Below are 13,971 nucleotides of genomic sequence, written 5' to 3'. Positions count from 1 at the left end.
CTTTGAGCTATAACAGGTGGTGTGTTCCACATTTTATTTCCCAATTGCTCTTGGAAAGAAGAATACAGTACTGTAAACAAACTGTTACCACTGGAAATCGCCAGTTTCGGTTCAACACCGGAAGTCACACACATAATTCCCGCAAGGGATCATGGGGGCTAGGAATAAGGTGGATAGTCTGACAGCAGCAGGAAGGAAGGACCTGCAGTATCTCTCTGTCAAACACCGTGGGTGAAACAGCCTGTCACTGAAGGAGCTGCCCAGTGCATCAATAGCATCATTTAATGTCAGACACTGTTATCAAAAACTGCACAACTCAGCTGACATTGCTTGCCTCTTGCTGGCTTGTTTGCTGTACATTTTTTCTGCAAACATAAAATACAGTATCCGTACAACCTCCCCACTCGTGCTTACAGAGGGAGCATGCCTCTCTACTGTCATGACAACAGAAGAAGCAGCAGCATGTACCTTGCCCACCCACTCATGGTGTCTTCAGGATATCTTTGAAAAACGAGCGCTCACTTGTTAAATTGAATTCAATGGCTTTCCAACACAATTTACAGTACAGAAAAGTTCCAGGGACATAGGGGACAGACATGGCAGCTACAAAGGTCATGTACCCCGTGTACCCTGAAAAGTATAGTAATTCCTGGTCAATTACTACTCTGATACAAGTGAAAGTTATGGAGTCAAATTGTTACTTGATTTAAAGTGCTGGAGTACTTACCTTTTTATTTTATCTATTTATTAGTTTGTTTGTTTTTTATCTCATTGCATTGTTGTACACACACACAACACCTGGTCCTACATGAATTCAAAGCTAAAGTGAAAATGCTGAATAAAAAACAATCTAACAGTGTATGACAAGTTGCTGACAAATCCATAAACAGTCATTTGACCAAACAGCACAAAAACTGCAGCCACTACAAGCGTAGACAACTGTGTTTAAAATATTTATCTCGAATAAAGTACATGTTTACAGACCACCAAATGTTTTCACGGGTTGGATGCCAAATTCTTGTAGGCTATGATGAAGTTTGTGCACTGTAATAAGAGCAATCATTTTAAACAATACAAATAATTCTTCATCTTAAAAACTCCAAACATGGACCTGAGGTTTGGCCATCGGTGATCTGGAGAGGAATCTTCATCTCCATCTTCTGCTGAAATCATAGTCTTAATATTGTCTTTTTATGTCTTCAAATGTAGTGAAGTCAAAGTAAAAAGTTTCCAAAAAATACTCAAGTAAATGTACTTTGTTACTGTACACCACTGCTGAGATGCACTGACATATGGGGTGGGATATTTTATAAGGGAATGTGTGAAGAGCTATGAAAATCATGGCCAGTCATATTTAGGACTTTTGTCCACATTAAACACAGACTCTCCCCCTATTAGGACGCACTGACAGTTTGGGAATCCTGTGGAGAGAGTTCCTCACAGGAAACATATAACTGTCTAGGACCCTCAGATTTTCAAACAGGAATACGGCAGCTCAAACATACCAATATGACAAGAGCAGATGATTACTGTTGTTAGATGAATTCACTTTTGTGGGCATGTTGAAGGTCATCGTGGTCATCATATTTATGCTTCAGTTTATCTGTCATCACAAGGTTTTATATATACAGTATATACATACATACATATATATATATATATATATATATATATACACACATATATATTAGGGCTGTCTAATCTAATTAATTACATGTGTGTTGGTGTAATCGCATACATCAACTTTCGCTAATGGGACGTATTGAAAAAAATTCAGTTCAAATGAATTTTAGCAGATGTGTCATAGTAAAGCTGCTGGATTTTCAACACAATTGCCCTCCTATCCTCTACCACCGAAATTGCTTTACAGTCCATTGCAATCCATTTTGCATCAAAGGCTGTGCTAGTTCGGACCTCTGGATTTGTTGCGAAATGCTTTGCGTTGAGGTGATATTTCAGGCTTGACATGCTGCGATGGTACGAAAATTCCTTACTGCAGAAATCACAGAGAACGGTGCTCCTATCACCAATTCCATCTGGGCATCTTTTAAATGTAAATATTCCATTCACTTTTCTATTCACTATTGGAAAAATGCTATTAAAGTAAAACAGTTTTTATTATGTGATTTATTTTTATTGATTGTCCAACTTGATAACATTCTGTGTTACATTACAAACATTTGTTACCACTTACAGTATGTGATATGCTCTACAAATAACAACACTGAATACCTGACTGCTAATACGATATGGTTCGACATATATTGAGCTGCATCACCTTTAGTTATGTGTAATTCTTGTTGTACATGATATGCATGAATAAATTGCAGGAAATAGCCAGTTACAACAGTTTAAGCTCAGAAGTGGGCCTGGTAGGCCAGTAGATATCCATCGTTATACATGTAGATCATCCTGTTGGTGGGGTTATAGCTCAGGCTGGCCACTCCTTTAGCTACCTTCTCCATTGGCAGTGCCAGTGAGTTGTCTTCTTTGCCTGTTGCTGTGTCGAAGGCGTAGAACACCTCCTCGCTGTGTTCGTCAACATAACGAGTGGCATAGAGCACACCGCACACCATGAAGGCATTGCTCACTGCCCTCTTGAAAATCCTTGTCTCCCATGTCTGTGAGACATTAAGTGTCTCAGCCTCATTGTCCCAAATTAGCCGGCTCACCACTAGATTACCATGGTTACCAACAGTGGCATAGAGGGCCCATAGTCCCATCTCATCTGCCTCTATATCCACATCAGTATTGGCCCGGCAGTCATAGTAACAATATGGGAACTTGTTGTTGAAGCCCACGCCAGTTCCTGGCAGTGTCACCCGCTTGACAGTGTTGCTGTTCAGGTCATAGCGGCAGACATCTGCAGAGCGGTAGCAGTGGTAGTACAGTGCTTCACCATATAAAGTAGCACTGGGACCCTCAATGGCGTCTGCGTGAGTGTAGGATGGAGCAAAGGTAAAGTCCCTATGGTTGGCGGAGGCCATGAAGTCTTCATGGGTTTGATATACGCGCAGGGTGTTGCCCCAGATGTGGCTGTTGAGCAGAGGCTGAACCCAGTAGCTGTTCCTCTGCCCTTCACTGTCCACCTGGGCCTGTTTGCCCCAAGATCCAGATATATAGCTCTTACCATAGGGACTGACCTTGGTCGTGACAGGATCGCTAATGTTGGACATCAGGCCTTTGAGGCAGTGCGGGTACTGACCTGGAAACAGAGATGAGAAGGCAAATGTCCAGCACAGTTTATAATATCATCTATCATCTCTCTCTCTCTCTCTCTCTCTCTCTCTCTGTCTCTGTATATATATATATATATATATATGTATATATATGTGTACATACATACATATATATGTATATATATATACATATGTACATGTACATGTACATATACCACATGCTTTTGTTCAGTGGCGGTTCTAGCACATTTAAAAAACAAACAAAAAAAAAACATGTTTGCTGCAGCTCAATAGTCAAAGTACTGCACATTTGTTACGAAAATGCCAAATTACCAAATTTCAGTACAGTAACGTGGTACATGTGTTATAATAATCATATAAATCAATTATCAGATTATCTTGTTCAGAAGAATAAACAATAAAATAATATATGACATTCGTAAGTGCTAATAGCGTAGGCAACTGGACTTGCTTGCGTTTCTTGAAGACGTTTCACCTCTCATCCAAGAAGCTTCTTCAGTTCTGAATGACTGGTACAAAGTCGCAGGCTATAAACCTTGTGTGGGTGGGAACCCTTGCAGAGTCATAGGGGTCACGTGAGCTCTTAGTTTCAGAGTCGTTAAGGTCACAATGTGAGTCGTTGACCCACCTGGCCACCATGTGAGTCGTTAGGGTCAGGTGGGACCAGGGGTGAATAGGTGTGAAATTGTCTGGGGAGGGATCCCGAGACTGCATTGTAGGTGGGTGATAAGTAGTGTCATAAGCCAACCCCTCTGTTTGTGAAGTCATCTGAGGAGGGATCAACTAGCTACGGTATTGGCACTTACGATTACCATGACCTGGATGACTGAGAATCTTCACCGACAATATATGACATGATAAAGTAATAATAAAATGTACAAATTAACTTTCTAATTGAACTAGAGATCCACCAATTTTGAAATTCTGGGCCGATACTGATACCAATGTTTAAAATAACAATTTGGCCAATAGCCAATTTTGTTTGTTTGTTTGTTGTTGTTCATTCTTTCATTCTTCTTTTGTGCCAGGGAAACACAGTAATCTACACAATAAAACATAAATGAACAGTTTTTTAAGTCATTCAGTTCGTCATTACACTACCTTTGAATAAGCACAAATTCAATAATACGCATTTACGAAACAACCTTTAACATAACCTTTCGTGTGTAAAACATCTTTTTAAAAAAAAAGCCAAAGGCCTTTTTTATGATAAATGATACATCATAATTCCCTCTCAAATATCTATTTCATAGTGCTGTGAAAACATAAACAAATTTCTCCTTCAAACAGCTGTATTTATTCAAGTTTACAAGATTTTGAACACATGAGAGCGTTGTAATTTACCCTCTCCTAATACTCATTTTTACTGAACAGAGCTTGAACGCTTCTCAATTTAAATAAATGCAACCTCTATAAGATGTTCCACTGGCTGCTTAGAGGTAGAAATAAGCTCTCTGTTTTTTTACATGTTCTGTCTGTGCACATCCACTTCTCTCAGTAGTGTAGTGGTAGATGAGTGGGCACCAGAGAGTTTTCGTCGCTTTCACATGATAACGATACAGCGTGTTTCAGGCTTCATGTGACATCAGATAAGTGTGACAAGCTGGGGAGGGGGGTCAGGCAGGAACTCAGAAAAAAAGGCCTCTCTATTATTTAGTAGACTTTGCTATGTAGTTATGTTGTTGTGGCCTCATGTAATATTTCAAAATAATAGTTGTAATAGTATTACTAAAAAATAGTAAAAGTTAAACATTTCGATTTTTTTTCTTTCCCCATTTGTGACGCCCCCTATGGATGACAGTGCCCTCAGCATTCACCTATACTGCCAATGCGATGGGCTGGTACTGGCTTTACTTTGCAAGGAAATCAACATAAGTACAGGGTGTTTTAGCAACGTAAGTTTATTTTGAAAAAGACTGTATGCATCTAACAAATGAAAACAGAAGTGTATTTTGGAAAGACACACTGCATGTCACAAGCGTACATTAACATGCAGTCCCCAAATACCAACAACAGACATAGTAGGATACCTAGCATGTAATATGTACACGTGAAAGTCCACTGACAAAGTGGTGATATCTGACGAGCTGGGATGAAAATGTGTTGTGTGTCCCCTAAGGTAACTGAAGTCATATTGTCTCACTCACACACACACACACACACACACACACACGCACACACTTACCTCTGAAGTCTTTGGGGATTGACTTGCAGGATTCAGCAGTGTTCTTCAGATAGCGCAGTTTCTCTTTGACAGTCTTCATGTTAATTGTGTCTGACATTTTCATCCTGACTACATCTGCACGCAGTTTACCCACCTAACACACACACATTTACAACATTGCACACAGACAATTGACATGATGAATATGGTAACCCTTCACATTTAAACTTAAAAATATTTCAAATAACTCAGTTATGTCTTCATATGATCATATTAATTCTTTTGATAAATCACAAAATTTCGGTTGACCCTTTTCTTTCTGTTTTATACTCATGACATGACACTATAAGCTAACATGATACAGCATTCTTATTTATATATATTATTTTACTCTTTGCTGTGTTATATTGCTATTTGCTAATGCAACAGCCCAGTTTTTACATAGAGTTTAGTCGTTTTACTTTATGATACTCATGTAGGCTATTGCTCTGCAACTTGAGGAATCACTTTTTAGTCATGTTGGTGTTTAGTTTCCATGTTCTGCCATACCTCTTTGGAGAGTGTCCGTGTTTGGGTGTTGTTTAACTGGCTGTGGATGGAGACAATGTCTGTCTCCAGCTGGCTGAGCTCCTGGCTCAGCAGGTGCAGAGACAAGTCTGTGTAAAGGCCCTGGTTGTGCAAGTACTGGTGAGGCTCCAGTCGGTCTGTCAAATTCTTGATCAGAGCCAGGATCTCAGGGAGCCGCTGGCTGGATAGCTCTACCTGCAGGGAAGCACAGAAAAAAACTCTTGGGCTTAATGTGCTCTCAGGATTCCAGTTTCAAGTACAAGAAATATTCAAGGAATGACCTTCTTTTTTTTTTAAAGATATGTTTTTGGGCATTTTCGTCTTTAATGGATAGGACAGCCAAGTGTGAAAGGGGGAGAGAGAGAGGGGGATGACATGCAGCAAAGGGCCATAGGCTGGACTCGAACCCGGGCCGCTGCGGCAACAGCCTTGTATATGGGGCGCCTGCTCTATCCACTAAGCCACCAACGCCCCAGAAATGACCTTCTTTTTACTGGACACTGTGTCTATAAACAGTCACAAGACATGCAAGGTGGGTGAATTGAAGAGTCCAAATGCTGACAGTAATCATAATAATCACAATTATATAATTAATACTTAATCCATATAATGATAATAACCAGTGCCAGACACAGACATTTGCAGGGCAAGAGATCATGTGGAAAAAAGGATATCCTTTCTGAAAAATTTCACTTTCTACATATATCATTTATCTGAAACAAGCAACAATAAAGAAAACAATGCCACAATATACACACATTAGTGGTCTATGAAGTAAATAGCAATCACAACAGCATTTGAGTCGAGCCCTTGCCCCTCTCTCTTCAATTTCACTTGTGACAGCAGCATGCAAATCGAGTGCCCTGCAGAGCAGCATCACGTCTCCCTGACCTGCCGTCATGCACAGCCAGGTAACGATAGTGTTTGCCCCAAACTCCGGCATACAGTACAGGCCAAAAGTTTGGACACACCTTCTCATTCAATGCGTTTTCTTTATTTTCATGACTATTTACATTGTAGATTCTCACTGAAGGCATCAAAACTATGAATGAACACATGTGGAGTTATGTACTTAACAAAAAAAGGTGAAATAACTGAAAACATGTTTTATATTCTAGTTTCTTCAAAATAGCCACCCTTTGCTCTGATTACTGCTTTGCACACTCTTGGCATTCTCTCCATGAGCTTCAAGAGGTAGTCACCTGAAATGGTTTCCACTTCACAGGTGTGCCTTATCAGGGTTAATTAGTGGAATTTCTTGCTTTATCAATGGGGTTGGGACCATCAGTTGTGTTGTGCAGAAGTCAGGTTAATACACAGCCGACAGCCCTATTGGACAACTGTTAAAATTCATATTATGGCAAGAACCAATCAGCTAACTAAAGAAAAACGAGTGGCCATCATTACTTTAAGAAATGAAGGTCAGTCAGTCCGGAAAATTGCAAAAACTTTAAATGTGTCCCCAAGTGGAGTCGCAAAAACCATCAAGCGCTACAACAAAACTGGCACACATGAGGACCGACCCAGGAAAGGAAGACCAAGAGTCACCTCTGCTTCTGAGGATAAGTTCATCCGAGTCACCAGCCTCAGAAATCGCAAGTTAACAGCAGCTCAGATCAGAGACCAGATGAATGCCACACAGAGTTCTAGCAGCAGACCCATCTCTAGAACAACTGTTAAGAGGAGACTGCGCCAATCAGGCCTTCATGGTCAAATAGCTGCTAGGAAACCACTGCTAAGGAGAGGCAACAAGCACGAGAGATTTGTTTGGGCCAAGAAACACAAGGAATGGACATTAGACCAGTGGAAATCTGTGCTTTGGTCTGATGAGTCCAAATTTGAGATCTTTGGTTCCAACTGCCGTGTCTTTGTGAGACGCAGAAAAGGTGAACGGATGGATTCCACATGCCTGGTTCCCACTGTGAAGCATGGAGGAGGAGGTGTGATGGTGTGGGGGTGTTTTGCTGGTGTCACTGTTGGGGATTTATTCAAAATTGAAGGCACACTGAACCAGCATGGCTACCACAGCATCCTGCAGCGACATGCCATCCCATCCGGTTTGCGTTTAGTTGGACCATCATTTATTTTTCAACAGGACAATGACCCCAAACACACCTCCAGGCTGTGTAAGGGCTATTTGACCAAGAAGGAGAGTGATGGAGTGCTGTGGCAGATGACCTGGCCTCCACAGTCACCGGACCTGAACCCAATCGAGATGGTTTGGGGTGAGCTGGACCGCAGAGTGAAGGCAAAGGTGCCAACAAGTGCTAAACACCTCTGGGAACTCCTTCAAGACTGTTGGAAAACCATTTCAGGTGACTACCTCTTGAAGCTCATGGAGAGAATGCCAAGAGTGTGCAAAGCAGTAATCAGAGCAAAGGGTGGCTATTTTGAAGAAACTAGAATATAAAACATGTTTTCAGTTATTTCACCTTTTTTTGTTAAGTACATAACTCCACATGTGTTCATTCATAGTTTTGATGCCTTCAGTGAGAATCTACAATGTAAATAGTCATGAAAATAAAGAAAACGCATTGAATGAGAAGGTGTGTCCAAACTTTTGGCCTGTACTGTACTTTATCTCTGTTGTGACATTAGACTACTATTGAACATATCCCAGCCAGCCTAACATGGGCAACAACCCACCATTAAACTTAACAACAAGTCAGCTAGTCTTGTGTAAAACCACACCGTCTCCCTCCAACTCTGCCCAGATTGGGTGGAGACAAACTCTGAATTACTTACACACTTTCATGTGTCTTTTAAAATCAAAACTCATTTTGAAATAATGTTTACATCTCTGACCTTATGTCTTTGAGAATTAAAACAAACAAAAATGACATGCAATTTGGGGTTTATGGTGTGTAAAGATTGCAGAGGAGGAGAGGAGAAGCACAGGGTGCACACGTCTGTTCTCTGGGATTCTTAAGAATATTTAAAGCGTATTAAGAAGATAATTATAAGAATTAGTGCGTGACTATTTAAAAAAGAAAGAGGAGAAGGGGAAAATATAAGACAAGAGGAGAGGAGAGGAGAGGAGAGCTCTCAGGGCAAAAGGGCAGGTGCTTGAGCACCACCTGGGGTCAATCTATGCATGTGCCCGATAATAAAAGTGATGTTGCCAGGTACGTGTCCTGTGTCCCTGATGCATTAAAGTCTGAAAGGACATCATAAACTCACTATCAATGCATCCCGGGGACTCATTTTTTTCCCGATGCTACATTGTTAACAACCAATCCATGTTGAAACTGTGGCCTCAGGTGACTTCACTAGAAAGCATTTCTCATATCAGAGAAACCACTGACTCACTCTAGTCTACATATCATAGTGTCTTTGGGCAAGATACTGAACCCCAGTTTGCTCCCAATGGCTGTTCCATTGGTGTGTGATTGCGTGTGAATAGTTACTGAGTAGGAGGTGGCACCTTGTATGGTAGCCTTAGCCACCGGTGTGTGAATGTGTGTGTGAATGGCTGAATGTGACATGTAGTGTTGTAGTGCACTGAGTGGTCAGTAGACTAGAAAAGTGCTATACAAGTCCAGTCCATTTACCATTTGTTCTGGTGCTCTGAACAAATCTGACACCTGTCCACCTGCCCACCTGCTCTCATCCCTGCTCTCACCCCTTCTCGCATCCCTTGCTGCTCTCTTTAATAAGGTTTTCAGATTTGGGATTTTATTTGTTTAACTTTCAAATACATTTTCAACATACATGAATAGAACCATAATTAGAACCACAGAACAGAAAACACCAGTTTAACACTACAATTTGTCATTTTTTTTATTGGGGACCCATTCAAATGACCACCTGTGGGTCCTGGGGACTCACCACATTGAAAACCTATCATTGTTGCTTTAATAATAATTATAATAAATCCTTATTACTAGTGCTTATGGCTCAACACCACTGTTAAAATATAATCCATCAAATAAGAGGTGGAACTGAACTGGACTCGACTGAGTTACGTACCACACTGGCTACTATAAAATGGTGCTGGTTAACCTTAGTTCTTACCATTTCCTGCAGGCTCTTCAGTGATCCCTCACAGGACTGAACCTGCTGCAGCACGGCCCCGTAACTCGCAGCAGGGAATGACCACATTTTGGAGTTCACCTCACAAACGCACGAGCCATTATTCTTCTGGCCCATCACACGCTGAGCCTTGCCAACACCCTGCAGTCACACACACATAAAAACACTGATGTTCAATACAGGAGACTTATAAGGATAGTAAAGAGACTGCACTAAAATAACTAAAAAAGAAAGAAGAAAAGCCTCAGTTTAATGTTATAAAGTGTTCAAGGACTTTTGTCCTTGGTTTGTAAGAGTAGGAAATCAAGTGTAACTCACTGATGACAGCAGTAGGAGCAGCAGCAGCATGTTTACAGCTGGAGAGATGAATGTTGGACTGACAAGGACAGAAGCTGCCAGTACTGAAATTATCATCCCTCCTCCTCTGTTTTCTCTTATATACTCATTTACAACAAACACACGTTTTCCTGACTGGCTTCTCATCACTAATGAGTCACCACGGAGCCTGAGAACCACTCATGTGGATGTGAAACTCCAAAAATGCAATAGCATGGAGTTTCCCAACGGATGTGCTCAACCCATGAGTTCCTCATATTTCCCCCTTACTTCACCCCTCACCCTCTCACCGGTTATTATTTCCTCTTTGTCATATCCACCTGCAGTGTGTTCCCCTGTTTAAAAAAAGCTTTGCCAGACCAAATGTAAAGAAGTATCTGTCAAAAACACTCTTAAAACATTACAATGCAGTAATGTATTTTATAATGTAAACCAAATACGGTAACACTTTATATTAGGGTACTGTAATAATGCTTAATAAGCACCAATTAACAGTTAATGAGCACTTATAAGACAGAATAAGATGTTTATTACCATTAATAAGACTATATGTGTTAATTATAGCATAATTAACACAGTTATTATTGCATATAGGAGCATTATAAGCACTTAATAGAAACTTAGAAACAGTTTATAAAGCTATCCTAAATATTAATAAGATGTCTGTTTACATTAATTATGATTTATAAGGGTTAATTATAGAATAATAACCACATTTATTACCGGTTTATAAGACACTATAAGACCCTATCAGATTAAATTAATTATCAATTAGTTAATAATGATCCTTTGCAGCTACCAGATCTAAAGTGGGAACAGTGTCGTATAAAGGTTAATAAATCATTAATATGCTCTCAGGGCTTGAAACTAATGGTGTCCCGACGTCCCAGAGACTATAAAAATTGCTACTAGGACACAAAGATGATGTGTCTGGGACAATTCCAGGACAGCAAAAATAAAAGTCAAAGCAATATCAAAATGGGTGTTATTTACAACGTCATTATGTATGGGTATCTGAACGTCGCTCTTGTCGCTTGAATAATTTCAATAAAAACTTATGAACAGCAAAAATACAGTGGCTTTTGCTGCACCTGATCTGGCTCCACATGCGCACGCATGCACACACACGGAACTCAACTCACTACATGGCGGTCACGCTGGGTGCTCGCCACTCCACATCAGAGCACAGAACCTAGCAATGCTGAGATGGTTGAAAAAACTGATGCAAGCTCCTCCAGTGCTGCTCCAGCTGGAGTAGGATGCAACACTTTGCTTTGGGACTCTGAAGACGATGTGCCATCTGTTTCTGCCCCTGTGGTAAGTTAGTTTGTTAAAATAGGCTATAGGCTAACGTTAGCTTGTTGACTTTTAGCTAGTTCTAGTTCATTGCGATAGCTAACACTAGCAACTCAGCTAATCATGTGCATGATGGCCTTACAGAGTTATAAAATGTGACTGTGTGTTCTAAATTTTGATGTTTATGATAATGACGGTAATGTTACAGTTAATCTGAAGAAGTGTAACAGTTGCTCGGTTCATTCAGTCAGTAATAATTAGGCTAGCAACTTTAGTTACAGAAGGTCATGCTTGAAATAGCAGCCAGTGATGTTTCTAAATTTCCTACAGGTAAGCTGAGTATAATGAACACCCAGATAACAGGCCTAGTATGTTTTAGCTGAACCTTAGTGTGTAACTGTGACACTGACATTGACTTTAACCGCGATTAAGTGTGTGTGTGTGTGTGTGTGTGTGTGTCGTGGCTCGTGGAGGGTGCCGCTAGAAATAGCTTCAGTAGCTTAGTGCGTCGCTAATGACATTCTGTGTGAGTTAAAGTGAGTGAAATGTGTGTGAAGATGCATATGGTTGAGATACAACAGTAACAATAAATTGTGTGAAGCAGGACGAGCAGAGTGAATGTGTTAGGAGCATCATGAGCTGTGTGTTATGTTGAGCAGGCTAATAGATATAGGCTGCTTCATGTTCATGCTAACTCCTGCTGATTTGCTAACACCATAGCCTGACTTCATTCCTCTCCGTCAGTAAGGTTAAAGGAGCATTTCATACATTTTGGCAATTGAAGTTTGTATCAGGCTCAGTGTGTAAGTGTTTTATTATTGTGAAACCATTGTGAGAGTAATTCAGTACTAGGCTGTGGATTAAAAACAAGGGAAGTTAGATTAAATGTGTTTATGGGTTTAATTCTGAGCCTTCTCTTTCAGAGGGATGGGCTGACATTGCAGATGGGGTCTTGTAGCCATGCAGGTAAACAAAATAAACTCCCTAGAGAGGAATTAATATGCTACGGTGTATGTTTAGCAATCGTGACAGCGAAAGGTTTTTTCTTCTGTATTTCAGACAGTCCCAAGTGGATGATGACTTCCACAAAGTGAAAGATAAACTAATCAATGGCTTCTGTGACAACCTCACCATGCGGTTTGGCAACCTTGATGAGGGTGTCTAGAAGGCTGCTGCCACCATGTATGACCTAAGCAACTGGCCTGAGGACATCACTGACATGGCCGCCTTTGGCCTGGCTGATGTTGAGACTTTTGTCACTCTCTTTCAGAAAACTGATGAGTTACAGGGAGCTTTGTGGAACACTGTATTCCCAAACAGTCAATCTAAGTAACAAAACTTTTGAAAAAGCCAAATGAACTCAGATCTGTCATTTGTTTTTAGAACTCAACTATTAGGGTTTCCAATCCTTTTTTCCTATTTTTGACAATAGTGGTTGCATTAAAAATCAATATGAAAAGGAAATATGTTGTTTTCACCACCATTGGTAGGCTGAATTCTCATCACGAGTGAATAAAGCAACTAACTCTGAATCAATCTACTCCAATTTTTTAAGTTCAAATAACTCATGTTTGTCTCAGGATGCCATTTTGAGGAAATGAGATTCCTATGATCCTTTGCTAAAGAAAATAATAACATACTAGAGTGAAAAGAACGCATCAGAATTCTTTAATGTTGAAATAATGATTGATATCTGGATGTTGCAATAGGCGCATAATTAATAGAATTATTAACTTCAGTGAGTGCATAATAAAGAGTTTATGAATATCAACAAGACATTGTTCCCACTTTAGATCCAGTAGCTGCAAAGATGCAATATGAGCTGTTAATAAGTGCATATTAATGATTTATTAACCTTTATATGACACTGTTCCCATTTTAGATTCAGTAGCTGCAAAGATGCATTATGAGCTGTTAATAAGTGCATATTAATGATTTATTAACATTTATACGACACTGTTCCCACTTTAGATCCAGTAGCTGCAAAGATCATTGTTTACTATTAATAAGTGCATAATTAAGCATTTATTAACCGTAATATGGCATTTATATTAACTTCTTATAGTCTCATTAATGTTAATAAACATCTTGTTAATATTGATAAATTGTCTATAAACTCTTAAGGATGTTCTAGTACCCAAAAATATCTTATAAGCCAATAATAAATGTGTTGTATACTATTATTAACAATCTTTAGGTCTTATTAATATTAATAAACACCTTATTAATTTCATCTTATAGGGTCTTATAGTGTCTTATAAACCAGTAATAAATGTGGTTATTATTCTATAATTAACTCTTATAAATTATGATTAATGTAAATAGACATCTTATTAATATTTAGTATAGATTTATAAACTGTTACCAAAGTTTCTA

The 13,971-nt window shown here is 39.7% G+C and overlaps 1 protein-coding gene across 1 annotated transcript; it reads right to left on the bottom strand.

The window, feature by feature from the left end:
- Positions 1-2,112: 2,112 nt before the first annotated feature.
- Positions 2,113-10,438, bottom strand: LOC117262046 (olfactomedin-like). Its single transcript, XM_033634679.2, has 5 exons — positions 10,282-10,438; positions 9,946-10,104; positions 5,914-6,126; positions 5,386-5,518; positions 2,113-3,205 (listed from the first exon to the last, which is right to left on the bottom strand). The coding sequence occupies exons 1-5, from the start codon at positions 10,375-10,377 to the stop codon at positions 2,358-2,360; spliced, it is 1,449 nt and encodes a 482-aa protein (XP_033490570.1). The 5' UTR covers positions 10,378-10,438; the 3' UTR covers positions 2,113-2,357.
- Between the last annotated feature and the right edge of the window lie 3,533 nt (positions 10,439-13,971).

Source organism: Epinephelus lanceolatus, chromosome 5 (genome assembly GCF_041903045.1).
Source record: "Epinephelus lanceolatus isolate andai-2023 chromosome 5, ASM4190304v1, whole genome shotgun sequence".
Taxonomy (NCBI): Eukaryota; Metazoa; Chordata; class Actinopteri; order Perciformes; family Serranidae; genus Epinephelus; species Epinephelus lanceolatus.
Note: the sequence above shows the minus strand (reverse complement) of the source record. Positions and strands in the feature narration are given on the sequence as shown.